Source organism: Accipiter gentilis, chromosome 4 (assembly GCF_929443795.1).
Source record: "Accipiter gentilis chromosome 4, bAccGen1.1, whole genome shotgun sequence".
NCBI lineage: Eukaryota > Metazoa > Chordata > Aves > Accipitriformes > Accipitridae > Astur > Astur gentilis.
The window spans coordinates 21,900,294-21,918,496 of record NC_064883.1 but is presented as its reverse complement, the minus strand read 5'-3'; the positions used below and the strand labels follow the sequence as shown (position 1 = coordinate 21,918,496).

At 42.9% G+C, this 18,203-nt stretch overlaps 1 protein-coding gene across 3 annotated transcripts; it reads left to right on the top strand.

Moving 5' to 3' along the window:
• Positions 1–6,274: 6,274 nt before the first annotated feature.
• GATAD1 (GATA zinc finger domain containing 1) lies at positions 6,275–17,958 on the top strand. Of its 3 annotated transcripts, XR_007505844.1 has the most exons (8): positions 6,275–6,548; positions 6,653–6,778; positions 7,384–7,443; positions 8,944–9,127; positions 9,815–10,052; positions 11,813–11,861; positions 12,010–12,342; positions 13,091–17,958. XR_007505844.1 is itself a non-coding variant. In XM_049798821.1 (5 exons), the coding sequence occupies exons 1-5, from the start codon at positions 6,351–6,353 to the stop codon at positions 10,003–10,005; spliced, it is 759 nt and encodes a 252-aa protein (XP_049654778.1). In that variant the 5' UTR covers positions 6,275–6,350; the 3' UTR covers positions 10,006–10,109. The 3 variants fall into 3 exon arrangements, 1 of the variants encoding a protein (XP_049654778.1); XR_007505843.1 differs by having other exon boundaries at positions 11,813–12,342; XM_049798821.1 differs by lacking the exons at positions 11,813–11,861; positions 12,010–12,342; positions 13,091–17,958 and having other exon boundaries at positions 9,815–10,109.
• Positions 17,959–18,203: the final 245 nt, after the last annotated feature.

Below are 18,203 nucleotides of genomic sequence, written 5' to 3'. Positions count from 1 at the left end.
TTTATGAACCAGGTGGTTTTCTATGAGCAACAGTGAACAAAACTATGCAAATTATTCATCAGTTATATTTTGGCCACTGCACCTTCTGCTTTAATTATCAAATCAATTTTATTCATAATAATCTATTTGGAAAAAAGGTCTTACTCGGGCTTTAACATTTTTACTCTGCAAATGGCACAGTCAGCCTTGCTGTTTACATTTTTTAGCATGGCAGTCCATGTGGCCAACTTCATCACCTTTAGGAACGCAAACAAACAGCAATGTCATATTAATTAGCCAGCCAAGATTCACTACTGTGATTGCAAAGGATACTAGAATTTATACTTGTAGTGGAAATCTTCATATTCTGCAATTTAAAACAAAACAAAACCAACTTATTTTGAAATTAGTGGTCTTTATTTTCTGTTCAGACATCTAGAGTTTGAGGCCCTCTTTCTGACCATGATGTCTTTACATATAATTCAGCAGCAGGCAACACTTAAAATTCCAGTTCTGTTCTCTGGAGTATATACAGACAGTGTTATTGAGCACAGCAGTCCAAATTCTGCTTGGCTATAATTTAGCCATTCTCCATGATTTGAGATTAATTCTGTCCTGGAAGGCAGAAGAAATTGATAGACTCTTTGATGGTCTAAGTAAAACCCACATTTATTCGATTTGTACAAAGTGAGCACAATATACGTGGCACTGAAAGAAACATTAGGATGTAGACCTTTATGGTGTATATAATGTTTATTCATTATACAAGGAGATATGCAAGGCATTTAGATCAAGTAACTTCCCCTTGATACACAGCCAGTCTTGATGGATTTTTGCACTTTCTGCTACCATATAGCTCTTCTCCCAAATAGTGTTAGAGATTTAAATTAGATAAATGGGTGAGGTAACACCAGAGATGCACTTTGAATAGATTATCAAAATACTGAAGACTACCGTTCCAATAGGGCATAACCTATTTGTAACTACTGTTAAAAAAACAAAGGACAAAATATTTTTCATAAATTATCTTATTCTGCTCTATAGACTCACATTGGAAATCTTTATACTGAAACATAATAGCAATTTGTTACATAAAGAAAATAATGTCCTCTTACATTTTCTTATTACACTGCTGTTGTCATGCTGCTGTTGTCATGCTTGTCAGCCCTTCAAGTTTTGCTTGAGTACAGGGCTTCTGCTATATCAACACAGCACAGCAGTCCAGCTTCATCTTTGAAGAAACTTCAATAAACTCAGATAAGAATGAGTGTAGTTCTACATTCCATTGTAATTACAATGTAGAGGAAGGTTGAAGTTCACTAACAGAGCCAGACAAGGAATAAAACAGGGACTGTAGGAAAAACTCCCAGACCAAACCATGGAAAAATATCCTAGGCAAGTTTCAACTGGTTGCAGAATCCAACAAATGGAGCAATGTGCTGCAAAGTGTCGTGGAAAATGAGGTATACTCACAATTGTCTCGTACTCAAAATTACACTTGCCGTTGCAGGATGGCACAAAGATTGCTAGGGACACAGGTGCTAAGATCAAAACCAGGAACATTTCAGGTACTACAGTGAAGTCCCACTGGAGGTAATGAATGAAACTCTGGTCCAGTTTATTGCCTACTATGGCAGGTCCTTTGACTAGTGTAAGAATAAAGAAAAAGTCACAAAATTATACTGTGAGCCTGCCACCTTTCAGGAGTCTGGAAAAGCTCTAACTACACAGTTCCTCAGAAGTGGGGACTCCCCATGCAATATATAGAACTACAGCCATGGAAGGACTTAAGCACCGCTTTAAAAAATCCCACTGAGGCTGCATCAGAAGGGGCAGGGGGGAGGCGTCTACCCCAGAGGAAAAGTTCACTGAAATAAAAACATAAAACGGCAATCCCAAGTAACCTGTTAAGTGCAGCTGACTGAAAAGGACAAACATCTGCCATGTTTTTGAAATCTAAGTGTAAAGCTGTAATAAACTGTCAATAGTAAATAACTGAGGTTGGTTTGCACTTAATATGAAATCTTACCCAACTGGCAGATTTCCTTTACATATTTTTACTAATTAAATAAAGTCTTTGTGATTAACAAGTTAATTTACATGCACAGTGGGAATGTGCATGTTGTGCCTTCAGGAATCAGTGTTGACTTGCAGTTGTCATACTGGCTTATAAAGGAGACATTAAAACATTCTTTAACAAAAACATACATAAAGAAAATGACCTTCCATAGTTACAGTTAACACAGTTACCCACTTCTGTCACAGGTGCAAAAAGAGAGTCACCAGTGAGGTTGTACCCAAGGACCACATCATTGATTGCATCAGTATTGTAAAGGCTAAAAACCAAGCCTAAAGTATTTTTAGTGGCATGCAGTTTAGCTGGAACCACTAATTCAAATTCTGTTCAAAGACTTACATCAAAACTGCTCCAAGCTCCTCAAGAGCTGCCTCAAACAACACAGAAACAGTAAGCTGTAAAGATAACCTTTTAAGCGGAAAGCCTGTACTACAGGATCCCCATTTGCAAGTAGATACAATAGTGAAAAACTCTCAGCTGTTACAAAAATAAGTCCCGAGAGCCTGAACTGGCAAAACATGACAAGTGCAGAAATACTAACTTTTGTTAAAAGGTGTATTCTTGCTGTTCTTGTATCACAGAAGCATTTTAGAATACAAATAAAGTGCTTTGAGAGACAGCTTTAACATGCTTTAAGAGAACAGAGTACTTGTGGTCATGATACGTTATCACTGACGTTGCTTTAGCTAGCCACGTCCCACGGAGCCAAAAAACAAGGACCTCACAAAATCTGGGGTTCTTGGCTCTACCACACACTTAAATGAGTAATTAAGACCCAGAAGTTGCAAAGATAGATGCATGCTACTTATGCAAGTAGTAATTGTGTAATATGTTTCAAGAATGGCTTCATTTTTAGCTATGGGAATTAAGAGAATAAACCCTCCTTTTCTCACGAGGGACCTACTAAGTACAGAACCTTAGTACAGGACCATGTGGAAATGCAAAGTGCACCAATCAGTCAGATTCATACCAAATTACATGCATTTACAGCACAAAATTTTCTGGAGAGACACTCCAGGTGCATCCTCTGCAGCTGACTGTGGAACAGTGACACGCAGAAAATCAGAATAAAGGATTCTTCAGATGTGAGCCAGCAGACTATAGGATAGCATTAGGAAGCTAAGAGGAAGCAATGCAGTTAAATCCACTGCAGAACAATTCAACTACTTAAGCAGGAGATGCAGAGAGCCCGTGGACGTGCATCACTTCCAATAGAAGACACACTTCCCGAAGGCTCCCAAGAAGAAATGATTCTGCAATGACAGCCAGTGGGCTCCCCGGGTGGAGCCAACGTTTTGTCTTCTCCACTTCTCTGTCCTGTCTATTTACATTTGAAGTCTGAGAGCAGGGATGGGTTCTGATGGCTCCAAAGAGCTCAGCCAAGAGCACCCCTTTCTCTTATTGGGGCAAAACCAAAGTGGAAATATGCATTAATTGGAAGAAAATAGATCTACTTCCCAGCTTTAGCTGAGCTTACACTGTGCAAAATCCCTCAGGTAAATCAGGCATTTCCAATTCCAACCAGGCCATAGACTTAACAGTTGCCTTTAAACCCACTTCAGCTTGAAAGAGAGGCTAGTCCTATTAAGGAGAATCAGGAAACTGAAGAGGATGCTCAAAATTTAGGATCAACATTGTAAAACTTGGAATCCTCTAGAGAGGAACTTAGAGGGGGGTACTTTTAAGAAGTCCTGAGCCCCTGTCCCCTGCTACCCGTAACTACTGGATATTCAGCAACTCTCAGATCAGAACATTTCAGCTCTTGCCTACATAACAAAGTTAATCCATGCTAATTTTATTGGGCATAACTAAAATAAAAGATGTGCTCTTTTCAATTTTTGACAAAATATCCTAAGCAATGCTCTTTGCATTACCTTTCAGGCTGGGTAAGGAGTGATCAAACGCCACAGACAGCAATCCCTGTCTCTCCCTCATGGTAGCTCTAATGGCCTTTCCCAAGGCCAACAGAATAATCATACTAAGTGCACTGTAATTTCAAGGTGTCATTTTATCGAGGTTCTATTGAAATGACAGTCATTAATGTAGCCGCACTTTGACTTGTCTAAAAATACTGAATTAAAACTCTTTTCTGCCAACATTACGTAAATATGGTTGGCTAAAACACATTGAATTAACCTAAATTATCACCTCAAATTAGGTTTCTTAAAGCTTGAGGGTTTTTTTTTAATTCAACTTATTATTTAAAAGCAAAAGGAAAAAATCACAGTCAGTTATCAGAACAATATACAGTAGCATATTTAATGAAGAATATACAGATATGTGTAAAACACATACATTCTACATTTGTGACAGAAGAGGAAAAGACTCTGCAGCATTGGTTTGGAAAGACCAAAGGGGGAGAAGCTGGGAGTGGGGAAGATGATAGAAAGGCTACAGCAAAACTGGAGTTGAAAACAACCAACTACTTCCAAATGTACTTGTAATCCATTAACACTGTATCTTATAAAATTCACAGAATAAAAGCCTTCACAAAGTATTAGATACTTATCTGGGCAAAAAATGGACACCATTGCTTGTTTCTATACAGACTAGTGATGCTATGCCAATGTGATAGCACTGAGAGGGCGCCAGCAGTGGAAGACTTCTGGGATGGGTGGTTGGGAAGGCAGGCAGGCAGAAGCTGCAAAAGAAGTGGTGGAAAGAATGTAAAAGTCTCTGTGAGATCACTGATCTGCAAGGTAATCACACAAAACTACAGAGAGATAGATTAAAGAAGCAGGCGAAAAAAAAATAACAGCCCAAGAACTATGAACAGCTTGAAAGCAGATGAAGGTAAAACAGGATTTGAATCCAAACAAAATACATTTGGCACCTGAGACAAGAAGGTCAAAGTTGGCGTGAAAGAGAGGCGTGCAAGACATTAAGTGTAGCTCCCCATGAGTCGGTACCAATGCAAGCAAGCCCTCCAGCCACTGCACACTGCACGAGGGGAGCATCTGTAAAGAGATCCCTGCAAATTATGTCTATGAATTATGCAACTGTCACCATAATACCATTGCAAGAAATAGCCTCTACTTTACATTTTTTTAAAATTTATTTTAGCAGGATCATTTTCCTCTATGTAAAAAATGTTATTAAAGAAGATTATTTGTTCTTTGTGTCCATGGAGAACAAGACAAAAAGTGGTCAACTTAATTTGCACCAAAGAAGGTTTAAATGAAACCTGAGGATCAGGGATGAAGGCTGAGTAGGGAAACTAAGAGGCTGCAAATCCTCGTGGGTGAGCGGGCATTTCTTTCTCAAATCAGACTAGAGAAACATCTACACAGGATGGCTTGGGGCCGTGAAAGTGGCGTCAGGGTGAGGAACCACTGTTAGACCCGTGGTTCCCGCCTTTAGCTGGCAAAGCTTCGCGAAGACGCGCGTCCATTCCCCAGCCTTTTAAACTGTTTGATACGCGACTGAGGGGCAGCTGGCGTAACGAAGACGGCAGCTGGCGCGGGTCGAGGGTAAGATCCGCAGCCACTGTTCTCCTGAATCGGGACGCCTGCCGGAGTCCTCCTCTCCCCTCCGATTCTCCGGTGAGCAGGAAGGATGGCAGCTGTACAGGCATCTGCGGCCGAGGGCGCCCGGCGCCCGCCGGCAAACGGGGAACGGCGCAGGTACCGCGGGCGGCTGCCGTGCTTTGCTGCGCCCATCGGGTCTCGCCCCGGACCGCCTGCGGCTCTCGCCGGATCGCAGGGACGCCGCTCTGCCTCTCTGTCACGGTTTTTGCCGAGGCAAGAGACGCGCCCCGCTGGGGACACGAACCCTTTCTCCTCGGGGACCGAGAGCCAACGCTGGCTGACTGCCGCCTCTGAGAGAAACAGCCTTTACGCCGCCGGGACACGGGCCCACGGAGCTCCGCTCTGCCCCTAAAGCCTCCCCGGCCACCGAGGCCCCGACCCCGCCGGCAGGGCAGGGCAGGGCCGGGCCGGGCCGGGCCGGGCCGAGCCGGGCGGCGCCGCAGCCGCCCGCCCCTGCCGGGGCCCCAGCGCGGCGGGACCGGCCGCCGGCGGGAGGCGGTGCCCCGCGGGGGTCGGCACGGCGGGCGCTGAGGCCAGGCCGGGCCAGGCCAGGCCAGGCGGGCCGGGCCGCGGCCGCCCTTCGGCGGCGGGCGGCCCCGCAGCCAGCAGAGGGCAGGGCCGGCCGCCCCGCTCCTCCCGGCGCGCCTCGGCTCGCCGCAGCGACATCCGCCGCCGGCGGGAAGAGGCCGGCGCCGCGGCCGGTGTCGGCGTCGCGCTCCCCGCCGGTCTCGCTGCCCGGGGCCGCGGGCCCCGCCGCCGGCCGCAGGATGCCGCTGGGGCTGAAGCCCACCTGCAGCGTGTGCCGCAGCACGTCCTCCTCCATGTGGAAGAAGGGCGGCCAGGGCGAGATCCTGTGTAACAACTGCACGGCCCGCTCCGCGCCGCCCGGGCCCGCCGCCTTCGCCACCACCTCGGCCGCCGCCCAGCACAGCAACGGCGGCGGCGGCGGCGGCGGCGGGAAGCAGGTGAGCCCGCAGGGACCGGCCGGGCCGGGCCGGGCCGGGCCGGCCGTAGCCCCGCGCCCGGGGCAGCGCCCTTCCCTGTATTTACTCGGCAATTTCCCCCCTAGAGCAAGCAGGAGATCCACCGGCGCTCTGCGCGGCTGAGGAACACCAAGTACAAGTCGGCGCCCGCCGCCGAGAAGAAGGTCTCCACGAAGGGCAAGGGGAGGAGGCACATCTTTAAGTTAAAAAACGTAAGGTGGCGTGCGGCTCTCGGCGGCTGGGATGGGAAGCGGCCGGCCCCCGCGGCGGACCTGGAGCCCCGTCTCGTCCCCCGAAGAAGCGGCTCCCCGCGGCGGGCCCGCAGGGCCCGGCCCCCGCCGGGCTCGCCTTGCCGGCGCCCTGGACCCCGGCGCGGAGCTGTGCAGCTCCTGCCGCGAAACCGGCCTGCAGCCTGGCCGGGAAGCGGCCGTAGTCGCTGCCAGAGCCGGGGCCGGTTTCTTCCTCCGTAGCGCGGGCGCGGCCGCCGGCGCGATCCACCGGCCCGTCCGCACAGCATCCAGTCCTTCGGGCTCGCTTCCCGAGGGAAGGGGTTGTGTGTAAATAGAAACCAGCCGTGTGAGTTTAGTACTCGCTTCTCCGCTTAAAATCCCGAGGGCGAAAATGTTAACCTTTTTGTTTCCAATTTTAACCTAGAGATGTTTGAAATGTTTGCGCCCCGTTCCCTGTGTTCGCTGATTTTCTAAGAGGATAACGTATCAGTATGTTGTCTAAAAGGAAAAAAACCCACCTGGAATTGTATTACATGGTTGGTTTGTTTTAACCCTCTTGATTTTCCATTTCTATGTTCTTTTCTTAGCCCATCAAGGCTCCTGAGTCCGTATCCACTATAATTACAGCAGAATCAATCTTCTATAAGGTACGGTTTGTGCAAATCTGTTTGAAAAAAAAGAGCTCGCTGTTTCTGTTTCCAGTCTCAAAAATTATCGCAGATAGTGAAAGCACTAGGGGTGTATTCCCAGAAACTGTTCTTCCTTGCCTAGCAGTTGTGTAGGATTTTGCTCTGCCTTATGTTCTTGCCATTAAGTCTTGCAAGGTAGTTTACCACAGTAGTTTACGTATTTGTCATCGTCCCATTTTTTTCTTCCAAGAAAAAGATGCATCTGGTTTCCTTCGTAATTATTGCAATCAAGGTTTTGAAACTTTTAACTTTCACCGTGCAGAGGTCAAGCAAAAGTGACTATAGCTGATTACTTAAATTTGTGTGATGTTTCCTACCTTAGGCACAGAGAATGTTGCCTGTAGAGGGGGTGGGTTGCACTGCCCTAACATCTAAACTGGCTCCCATTTCAGAGCTGAGTGCAAGCAGTCTCAAACACCCTGGGAACAGGATCTGTTGACTGTTGCAATGAAAGCAGAAGCTAGTCTTCCTCGCATTCATGCTTGAGAGAGTTTTTAACACCATGCCAAGGTGTTAGTGTTTTGAAGTTCTGAAATTTGCTTTTGTTTCCCAGTAGTACAAATAAAACATTTGAAATGTCTTTTCCCCCAAGGAAGAGGTCAGGATAGCCAGTGGAAGACTGCGCAGCCAGAGGAGAAGTAGTAGACTGAGCTTCCGTATACTCTGTGGAGACCTGATGCTTCATGTCTGGCATCCCAAATGAATCTCTGCCGTTGACTAGTTCAGAAAAGAATTAATGTCTTGAGTGTTTTTATCAGGAATTCCTAAGAATTTATTTATTCCTAAGAAGTTTCATTTAATGTGATCTTTTTACGCAAAATGTTTCTATTTTGATACTTTGCTGTGCTGTTGAGAAGGGGGCTGTTTGGGTTTTTTGTGTTCTTTTTATCTTTTTTAAAAACAAAACCTTCCTGGATAATTCTTGGCAAACTCTGGTCTTGATGGGTAGTGCAGGCACTGCATTGTGCTGTGCAACGCTGTTAAAATGAAGTGAGTTGCCTTTGGTGCGCAGCCTCGGATGTTGCAGAGCACAATGGAAGGTGGCAGGAGGTGGCTCTGTGTTTTGGGACTCCTTTGCATTCAGATGAGTGAACTTCTTCCTACACAGAAAGCTGCTTTCCCTGCGCACACAGGGAAATTACTACAGTTACTTTTTCTGGAAGGTGGTGTTGCACTCTCCTGCTTCTGGCGGAATGAGACCATCTCCACTCTGCAGACAGGAGGTGTAGCCTCAGACTCCTAGGCATTGGGTGATTGTGCACAAGCAGTGCTGATGACTGCTTAGGTGAGACAGCGCTCTATCTTATGCCACCATTCTTTTGCATGTGGCTGAATTAAGACTGTCTTTCAAGACTGGGGTAATTTGAGATACTGATACTTAAGATACGAATCAGAATCACAGAGTAAAGCTTCTAAAATCAGATTGTTTGATTTAATTATCGTTTCTTCATCTTCTAGGGTGTATACTATCAAATTGGAGATGTTGTTTCAGTGGTTGATGAGCAGGATGGAAAAACATACTACGCTCAGATCCGTGGGTTTATTCAGGACCAATACTGTGAAAAGAGTGCTGCGCTAACCTGGCTCATTCCTACGCAAGCCAGCCCCAAAGATTGTTTTGACCCAGCATCCTATATCATAGGTAATCTCTCTTTGTTTTATACAACTACTTACATGTGCCTAGACTAATGCAGAGTTGTGGTTTTTTAATTAACCTTTTTGCCTGTCAAGATCATTTATTTATCTTCTGTATATAATATGATTAGTGCTACTGCAGTGAGTGTGATTATCTGAGTATTTGCGCTCACGGGCACAATTACAGTCTTGCAACTGTAAAGATCAAATTATTACTCCATAGATAAAATTGAAGTTACTACACTATAAACCTGATACACCAGTCCAAGCTGTTTTTTTTAAAGTGACCTGAATTATCTGATCTTCATCTTGGGTACTTAAAATACATAGCATGCAAGCACTGGCATAGAGAGGGTTCTGCTACTGGTGATAAAATTATTAATAATTCAGAAAAATCCTCTTCACAGGCAGGCCACAAATAGTATCTATTTAAAATATATTAACAAAAGTACTTCATTCAAATAACTGAATGCTTCAAATGAGTGGGGAAAAAAAAGAAAAAGATCAGCTCAGGAAAAATAAAGGTAGAGGTATCTTGCCTCGTATTTGAGGCTACTTTGGCAGGAAAGTCACTGATTGAAAAGGAATCCCTCCAAGGGATGTTGGCTGTTGTTGCATATTTTAAAGTCCTGCATACTCCAATTTTATGCCTTTAAATTTAATCTTTGAAGATTTTTGTTTGTTTGTTTCCTAGGACCAGAAGAAGATCTCCCAAGAAAAATGGAATATTTAGAATTTGTTTGTCATGCACCTTCAGAATATTTCAAATCTCGATCATCTCCCTTCCCTACTGTTCCTACAAGACCAGAGAAGGGTTATATATGGACTCATGTGGGACCTACTCCTGCAATCTCCATTAAAGAAACTGTTACCAATAATTTATAATTTTTTAAAGGAATACTTTGGACAAGTTATTTTGGGTGTATTCTCAGGTCTGTGAACCCCATACAAGAAGTTTTAAAAAATTATAAAATTTTCATTTTACTTTATGGATTATGGTATTTATTTATTTTAAATGATATCAGATCTTTAAAGTGGAAGTTTTCTTTCCATTTGATGCATCATTTCTGTGCTCTGTTCTTCAGACATTATTGCTCATTTTGGGACAAAACCACAAGTTTCATGTCATCTTCAACTTTAGTGAGCAAATAATTGACTTCTGAAAGTTGCCTTTAGTGTTCTTATTTTCTAACTTATTTTCCAGAGAAGGAGTTAAAAGTCATACTCTTAATCATCCAGCACTTTATATACTTGCTTAATTTAGTTAATTGTGACTGCAGGTTTTGTTTACCTCTTAAATAATTTAAGACTAGCTTCAAATAAACACTAAACTTGGTCAGTGATGCAGTTAACAGTTTTCTGTTACACTGGAGAGGAGTGACCTACTTAGATTTCTCTTCTTCAGATGAAAACCTGTCCTCCGCAAGGCAGTACTCTATTTAACAGTCACCTTTTAAGGGAATTTTGTTCAGCTAAATCTAAAATGTGGGCCTATGTCTGTAGCTTCCTGCTAAACTTTGCTTATATAAGGGGATAAATTTCTTGGAAAGCTGGATGCAGATTTAAAAATTAATGTTGTTTGGCTTTGCCATCCTGGCATCTTTATCGCAGAAGTGTATCTTTATTTCCTGAGCAAACCAACACTGATGTATGATTTGAGTTTCACATTGTTACTATTGGGGGGGGGGGGGGGGGGGGGGTGTTAGTTTGGTTTCTTAAAATTGATTTTGAATTGTTTTTTCAGTCTTTGCAATTAGTGATGGTAAGAAAAAAAATCCTCAAGTAATTCAAATGAAAAAAAAAAGGCATTTGCTAAGGGAAATAAAGACTAATTTTATATATTGACAGTCACAGTATACCAATGAAAATATTTAAATAGGAGAATGGGAAAACCACCATGTACTAAAATACAAATGTTAAAGTTTTCTGCGGTAAGCTTTTTACAAGCCAGTCAGCTCCAAACACTATGAAATATGCTTGTATGGCCTGAATTCCCTGGGGTTAGTGGTTCCTGCTGCCTATGAAAGATAAGAGCTGTAAGTGGCCTTAAATGCCTTAAATTTACATTCACAGATCTTTTCAGCTTTTTTTTTTCTCTGACATATGTGACCATAGCACCCAGAAGCCCCAAAACAACTTTAGTATATTGTATGAAAGTCTATAAAAGTTGTACTAGGCTTATGTTTTTACTTCATGAAAAGTTTTGATTTAAGATGAAATCTATTTTGAAAGTCTGAGGTATTGATGACTTTTAATACAGTGGGACCCGTGACAGCAGGAAACAGTTATACTTGTTTGAATCTGGAGCCTCAGTTCTGCCCTCTTTAAATACAAGGAAGAATAGTCAACCTTAAGGAGCAGGTGCTAAATTTGAGGGATACTGTCAATTGTTCAAAATGCTCAGAAATTTGTAACAGTGTACTGCTAACACGGAGTTAAATCTTAAGTAACTTCAGTTGCTACACATGTGAGAAGTGTGCTCATGTTCAGTGTGTTGCAGTAATTAATCCCAGGGTGACCTCGATCCTGGCCTTCCTCTCCTTTCTCTCCTTTCACTTCTAGATTTCTTTTTTGCTGATTTATCTACTTGTCAGCTGATTAAACATAAAACTTGTCTTCTAAATTTTTTTGCTGGACTCCCCAATACAGGAAAGGAGCTCTCATTTAAACATTTTTATTTTGTTTGCTGCAGTGTGATATGAAGCTACTGATACTACCCCTGACAGATAGAGCGATTACAGGTACTGTACAGTACGTGCTAACTCATGTCAGTACATCTAATAGGTGCACATCAAGTAAACCACCTGCGTATTAATTTATAAGGGTACATACAATTGCCCCAATAATCAGCAGAATGCTTAAGGTGTTCAATGTGGTTATGCTTGTCAGGGTTTCCTGAGGACACCGAGCACAGTGATACTGTCTTTAGCTGCAGTTGGCCAACACATTTTGAACCCGCCAAGATTGTTGTTAGGGATGGTAAGTAATAAACTATCATCAGTGACATGTATAAAGGTAAGTCCTGAAATTACTGCAGCTGTCTGAAGCTTTTGCTCCTTTTCCTGGTCTGTTAATAAACTGAATAATTCCATGAAACATATTTAATTGATTTCTAATTCTGTTTTTGTTAACTTCTTAAACTGACTTCCAGATGCAGCTGCCTTCCTATTGATACTCTATCAGTGTTTCCAGGAGACACTCTAAGAAAGGAACGGATAAATGGTAATATGTTCATGAGAAAAACCTGTTTTGAAATACAATATATTTCACTTACATGTTTTGATTTGTCTTGCCCTTAGTGATGCAAAGCTGTGGGCAGAAGAAAGAAGCTGGGGCAGAGCTTAGTGGGAGAGTGGGATCAGTCCTGGTAGTTTAAACAGTTTCCAGCACAGATAGTTCAATTCTATCTTTTTACTGTGAGTATTGCTAGTTTGGGAGATGCAAACAGAACTAGTAGAAATTGAGTGACTTGATAAAACAGATATAAAGCTGTCATCAAAATTGTGACAGCTTAGATTATTTGTTGTTACATAATCCATTAATAGTATGTAACTTTTGTCTTGTGAGCAAATAAAAAGTAACATAGTTGAAAATGCAGTTACTCCTCCAAATTGCATTCTAGGCATTTTATGGTGGGAACCTAAATCATAAGAGGCAACCTGTTAGATCAAAATGCTCAAGCAGAATGTAAGCCAGTGAAAGAAGAATGCTTAAAAGACTTTATCCAAAATAATTCCAAGTATTATATGTCCGATTACAGTCTAAAAAGTCTAAAAAGACAAAATCTTTTTTTGAGTGATATGGAACAACCTCCCTTAGTAAACACTAAGTATTTTTATTTTCATTTTTGATTATACTGGGAAGTGCTAAAAAATAATCCAAATGGGCAAGGATTCTGATGGTAAGGTCCCTAAAGAGAGTGGATCCTCAGGCAAGGTCTGTTATTAAAGCATTATAATTTTATTTATAGGTATTTGAACAATGATACTGTCCTGTTTTTTCATGGCCAGAACATCAACCAATAACATGGGAAGAATTAATGACTCTCCAGACAGCTTCTTATGGACATAGCTAAAAGAATGGGACCTCTGAGAGCAATGTCTCTCTCTGAAAATTTATCATATTAGGAAATGAAGGGCAAAAGGAAGACCTGCAAAATGGACTCAACAGCAGAAAGAGTATCACAGGATCCCATGGGGACAGGCTTTGATGGCCTGCAACTGAAGGAGCTAAGCTCACCCATTCTCTCTTTTCTTTTTCGGTATCCCCTATGTCAAAATTGAGGTAGGTTTCATTCTTGCATCATTGGACTGTGGGTGGATACACTGCTACTGAATTTATGGCCTTGTGTTAAGCTTCAGACCTTTGTGACCAGTCAACAGACATTTTTGTTAAGCAATTCTAGTTCTAAAGATGGAACATGTAGCTAAGAGCTAAAATATGCAGAGTGTATGTAATATATTAAGTAATGCACAGAACATAGAGTGTGCCCTGATGCATGCATTGCAGTTTTCTCTGCCTGCAGGAAGAAGATACCCTTTTTATAGTTGTAGGAAGATAGTATTATCCAAGAACATTTGCCTTGCAGAACAGGAAGGAGTTTGAATGACAGAAATAATGCGGATATTGTTTTTTAAAATTACTTTATGACTAGGGAGAATTTTCACTTCTATATCTATATAGGAGAAATAAAAGAGCTTGGAAAGGAAAAATCATGGGCTTAAGCAATGTACTTACCTCTCTTAAGGTGTAAGGCACTCTAAATCATTTGATGGGCAATTGTGCACAGAATAATAATAGCAATACTCATTCCAGTAAAAAAAATAAGAAAAACAAAAAGGCAAACAAAACATTTTTAGCAAAATTTATGGTTTTCAGTACACAGGGCTAGGTATGTATCTATTTACTATCCTCACGTTGCAATTCCAGCCTTCAATTAAGAGGAAGGAACATGGAAGATGTGAATAGTAAGTGGTAAGAAATGAGATTAATTTCTTTCTTGTGCCATAATCCTACAAACCAAGAAAAACAAAAGATGTAGGAAGAGAAGTAGCAAAATACCAACCTTATCCACTCTGGTAGAGGTCCTAGGTGGTACTGTTAATAAGTTCTCGGTTCATAACATTTATCTGAACCAGCCGTTTGGTGCATCATTTCTGGGTACTTTCATAAGTGAAAGCCAGCAGTTCTCCAGCTGTTTCAATACCCTGGTCCCAAGAAAAGACAAAGCAGTAGTTACAACATTGTATGGGACTGCAAAATACATGTTTCAGCATGTCTGTTGAGCACAATAGGATTGCCAGAGTGCCAATGAATAAAACAGCTACCCCTGCTTGCGCTCAGTGTTGTTTCCCTTGGCTTTCTTTGCACACTACTCAAACCCAGATCTCTACAATTCCCAGAGGGCCAAGAACACAAGTGATGGATTGAAATGTCAAAGATGATTGATGAACAGTAACAGACAATGACAGTGCTGAACAGTAAGTGTTTTATACTGGTGATGGTATACAGGGTAATTTATGCTGCCTAGATTTCAAAAGTATGTGCCTGTGATCGTCTCTGCTGCTTTCTGAAGCCTGTGTGCTGAAGATGAGAAGGTTTATGCAAAGTGACCTTCTGTTCCTTCCGTGTTGAAAATGTCCATTTAATAGATCTGGTGCATAGTCTTATTTCCCCTGTGTTGTGAAAAAGCAAGTAGAAGGAAAACAGCAATTGCCTACTTAAGGTAGGCAGTCATTCTCTGCTTGTGTAACATCTCCACTAGCAAATACAAGCAGTTTGTATGTCACGCAAACCTGCAAAAGAACACAAAAACTTTCCCAGGAGCTGCTAATCTGCAGTGCCTGAGGTCAGGTAGTCATTGCAGCAGTTGGTATTGCTCAATGCATGCAAAGCAAGCAGACTCCCATTGCATTTGGGATGTAGAGAAGCCCCTCTTATTTTCCCTTTTTTAACGTCTTAGACTAATCTGCCAAGTACTTGGAAATTGAAGCTAGTTTCCAAAATGATGGGAATCCACATAGGGAATTTTCCAGTTACCTCTCCTCAAGGAGTCAGGACATGGCAGAGTGAAAATACTGCTTTGCTGGTTTACAGAGGAACAGCTTCTTTTTGCATCCTGGTTATGGAGGTAGAATCTCAGGAGATCCTCCCTCTCTGGTCTTTTGGTGAGGGGCTCCGTCTGCCAGGATCTTGCTGACTCATACCCTTTCATTGGACTGATCGTTGTGTGCTGTGTTGTTTTTTTCCACATATTTGTCACCTTCCAAAATGTCACAAAACAATTAGTGACAATTAACTTCAAAACGAGAATCAACTGAAGACAGCATAGTGAATGGCCAAGGGAAAGCTTTGTCAATATTTCTCAAGAAACAAGGCCTTTATCTGTGAGATCTTGGTGAGCCCTGTGCATTTATTGGTTCATGCATAAGCTAGCTATAAAATCTAAGTACACAAAGTGCAGAAAGTCTAAGTGCACAAAGTAGTCTTGATGTAAGTGTTTAAAAATTAAATACATCTTCAACAGAACATCAGCAAAGGTTATAAACCAATACCAGGTAGTAAAGTGTTGTGGTTTAACCCCAGCCAGCAGCTAAGCACCACGCAGCTGCTCACTCGCTCTCCCTCCTCCCCCCAGTGGGATGGGGGAGAAAATCGGGAAAAGAAGTAAAACTCATGGGTTGAGATAAGAACGGTTTAATAGAACAGAAAAGAAGAAACTGATAATGATAACACTAATAAAATGACAACAGTAGTAATAAAAGGATTGGAATGTACAAACGATGCGCAGTGCAATTGCTCACCACCCGCTGATTGACACCCAGTTAGTCCCTGAGCAGCAATCCCCCTGCCCCCACTCCCCCTAGTTTATATACTGGGCATGATGTCCTATGGTATGGAATACCCCATTGGCCATTTTGGGTCAGGTGCCCTGGCTGTGTCCTGTGCCAGCTTCTTGTGCCCCTCCAGCTTTCTCTCTGGCTGGGCATGAGAAGCTGAAAAATCCCTGACTTGAGACTAAACACTAGTTATCAACAACTGAAAACATCAGTGTATTATCAACATTCTTATACTGAACTCAGAACATAGCACTGTACCAGCTACTAGGAAGACAATTAACTCTATCCCAGCTGAAACCAGGAAATAAAGCTTATGGAAAAACTCACCTTTGTTCATCTCTTGCTTATAACTAAAGTTGAGGTGTAGTATGGTGTGTAAGACAGAACAAGCCTTTCCCTTTCCATTTATCTACATTAAATTTCGTCTGTCACGTACAGTCTGTAAGTTTTGTGAAGGTCTTCTTTAGTATTTTATCACCAACCTTTGTCTTTACAGGCCTGAAAAGCTTACTCATTAGGGGTTTTTTTTTGTTGTTGTTGCTGTTTCAGTTTTCGCTCCGTGTCAAGATCATTTATGAATGTGTTGAACACCACAGACCATGGAAGAAGATCCTTGCAGGATTCATCAATCGCTTTCCACCAATTTCAGAATTAATCATTCACTCAAACTCTTTGTTTTTTCCATCTTTTAAACACTTAATCATACTAGGACTTTCCCCCTTAACCCATGGAAGCTTTGTTTGCCTAAGAGTGAAGCTCTTTTTTTTTTTTTAAATAAGCAAAATACAGCAATCAGATTTCCCTTGTCCAGAGGTCTGATGAGGCCTTCAAAAATGCCAGTAACTTTGAGGCAGAATTCCTCTTTCCAAAGACTGTGCTAGCTCTCCCCCAATATACACTACCTGTTAAAGCACCTCTTCTTTTGGTACTTTATACTAATTTGTGCATGCAGACAGAGCTTATGATCTGTAGTACCCTATGTCTTCTCTGGGAGTAGCTGTGCTGGTTTTGGCTGGGATAGAGTTAATTTTCTTCATAGTAGCTAGCATGCGGCTAAGTTTTGGATTTGTGCTGAAAACAGTGTTGATAACACAGAGATGTTTTAGCTGTTGCTGAGCAGTGCTTACACAGAGCCAAGGCCTTTTCTGCTTCCCACCCCACCCCACCAGCGAGTGGGCTGGGGGGGGTGGCACAAGAAGTTGGGAGGAGACACAGCCGGGACAGCTGACCCCAACTGACCCAAGGGGTATTCCAGACCATACTATGTCGTGTCAGTATATAAAGCTGGGGGAAGAAGGAAGGAAGAGGGATACATTCGGGGTCATGGTGTTTTGTCTTCCCAAGTAACCGTTACACGTGATGGAGCCCTGCTTCCCTGGAGATGGCTGAACACCTGCCTGCCGATGGGAAGTGGTGAATGAATTCCTTGTTTTGCTTCACTTGTGCACATGGCTTTTGCTTTACCTTTTAAACCGTTTTTATCTCAGCCCACAAGTTTTGTCATTTTTACTCTTCTGATTCTTTCCCCCAACCCAGCAGGGGGGGAGTGAGTGAGCTTAGCTGCCGGCTGGGGTTAAGCCATGACAGTAGCTTTATAAGTTGGCACGTTCTTTGCCATGCTGCCACCCACCTGGCTTTCAGTGAGACGTTGCATTATTACATCGGTAGGTTCCTTCAGCACCACTGACTGAATACTGTCACATATTCAGGTGACTTCCTGCTGCACGTTTTGCCTGTTTCTTCCATGACCTCTTCTAACAGAGTCCACGAAGAGTCCCCCTGTAAGGATATGAGGAGTGTGACACTGTTTATTCTTTGAAATAAAATTGTCTGACCAAAGGCTTCACAAAATTGGGTTGATGAGGAAAAAGAGAGCAAGCTTGTAGACAGAAGTCCTGACCAGGCTGGTCAGTATGCTTGTCCAGCTGAGCCCTCTGCCTGGTCACTGCAGCCTGTCCTGTCACCTTATAACTTCTTATTAAATCTTTTCTTAACTATCTGTCTGTGTAATCAATCTCACTCTACGCTGTGTGTGGGCGCTGCACGGACTATGAGACCTGTGCGTGTCCAAGTGGAATTTGATGCTGGCTACTGGAGTCAGGCTGGGGATGTGGGCGCCCCGGCCTGTGGTGCTGGCTGGTGGAACACTGGGGGTCTTTAACTCCTGGCTACTGGGGTGGGAATGCTGTATGTTCCCAAAACTAGCTACCGGGGAGGGGGGGGAGCGGTGTGAGTGAGGCGAGT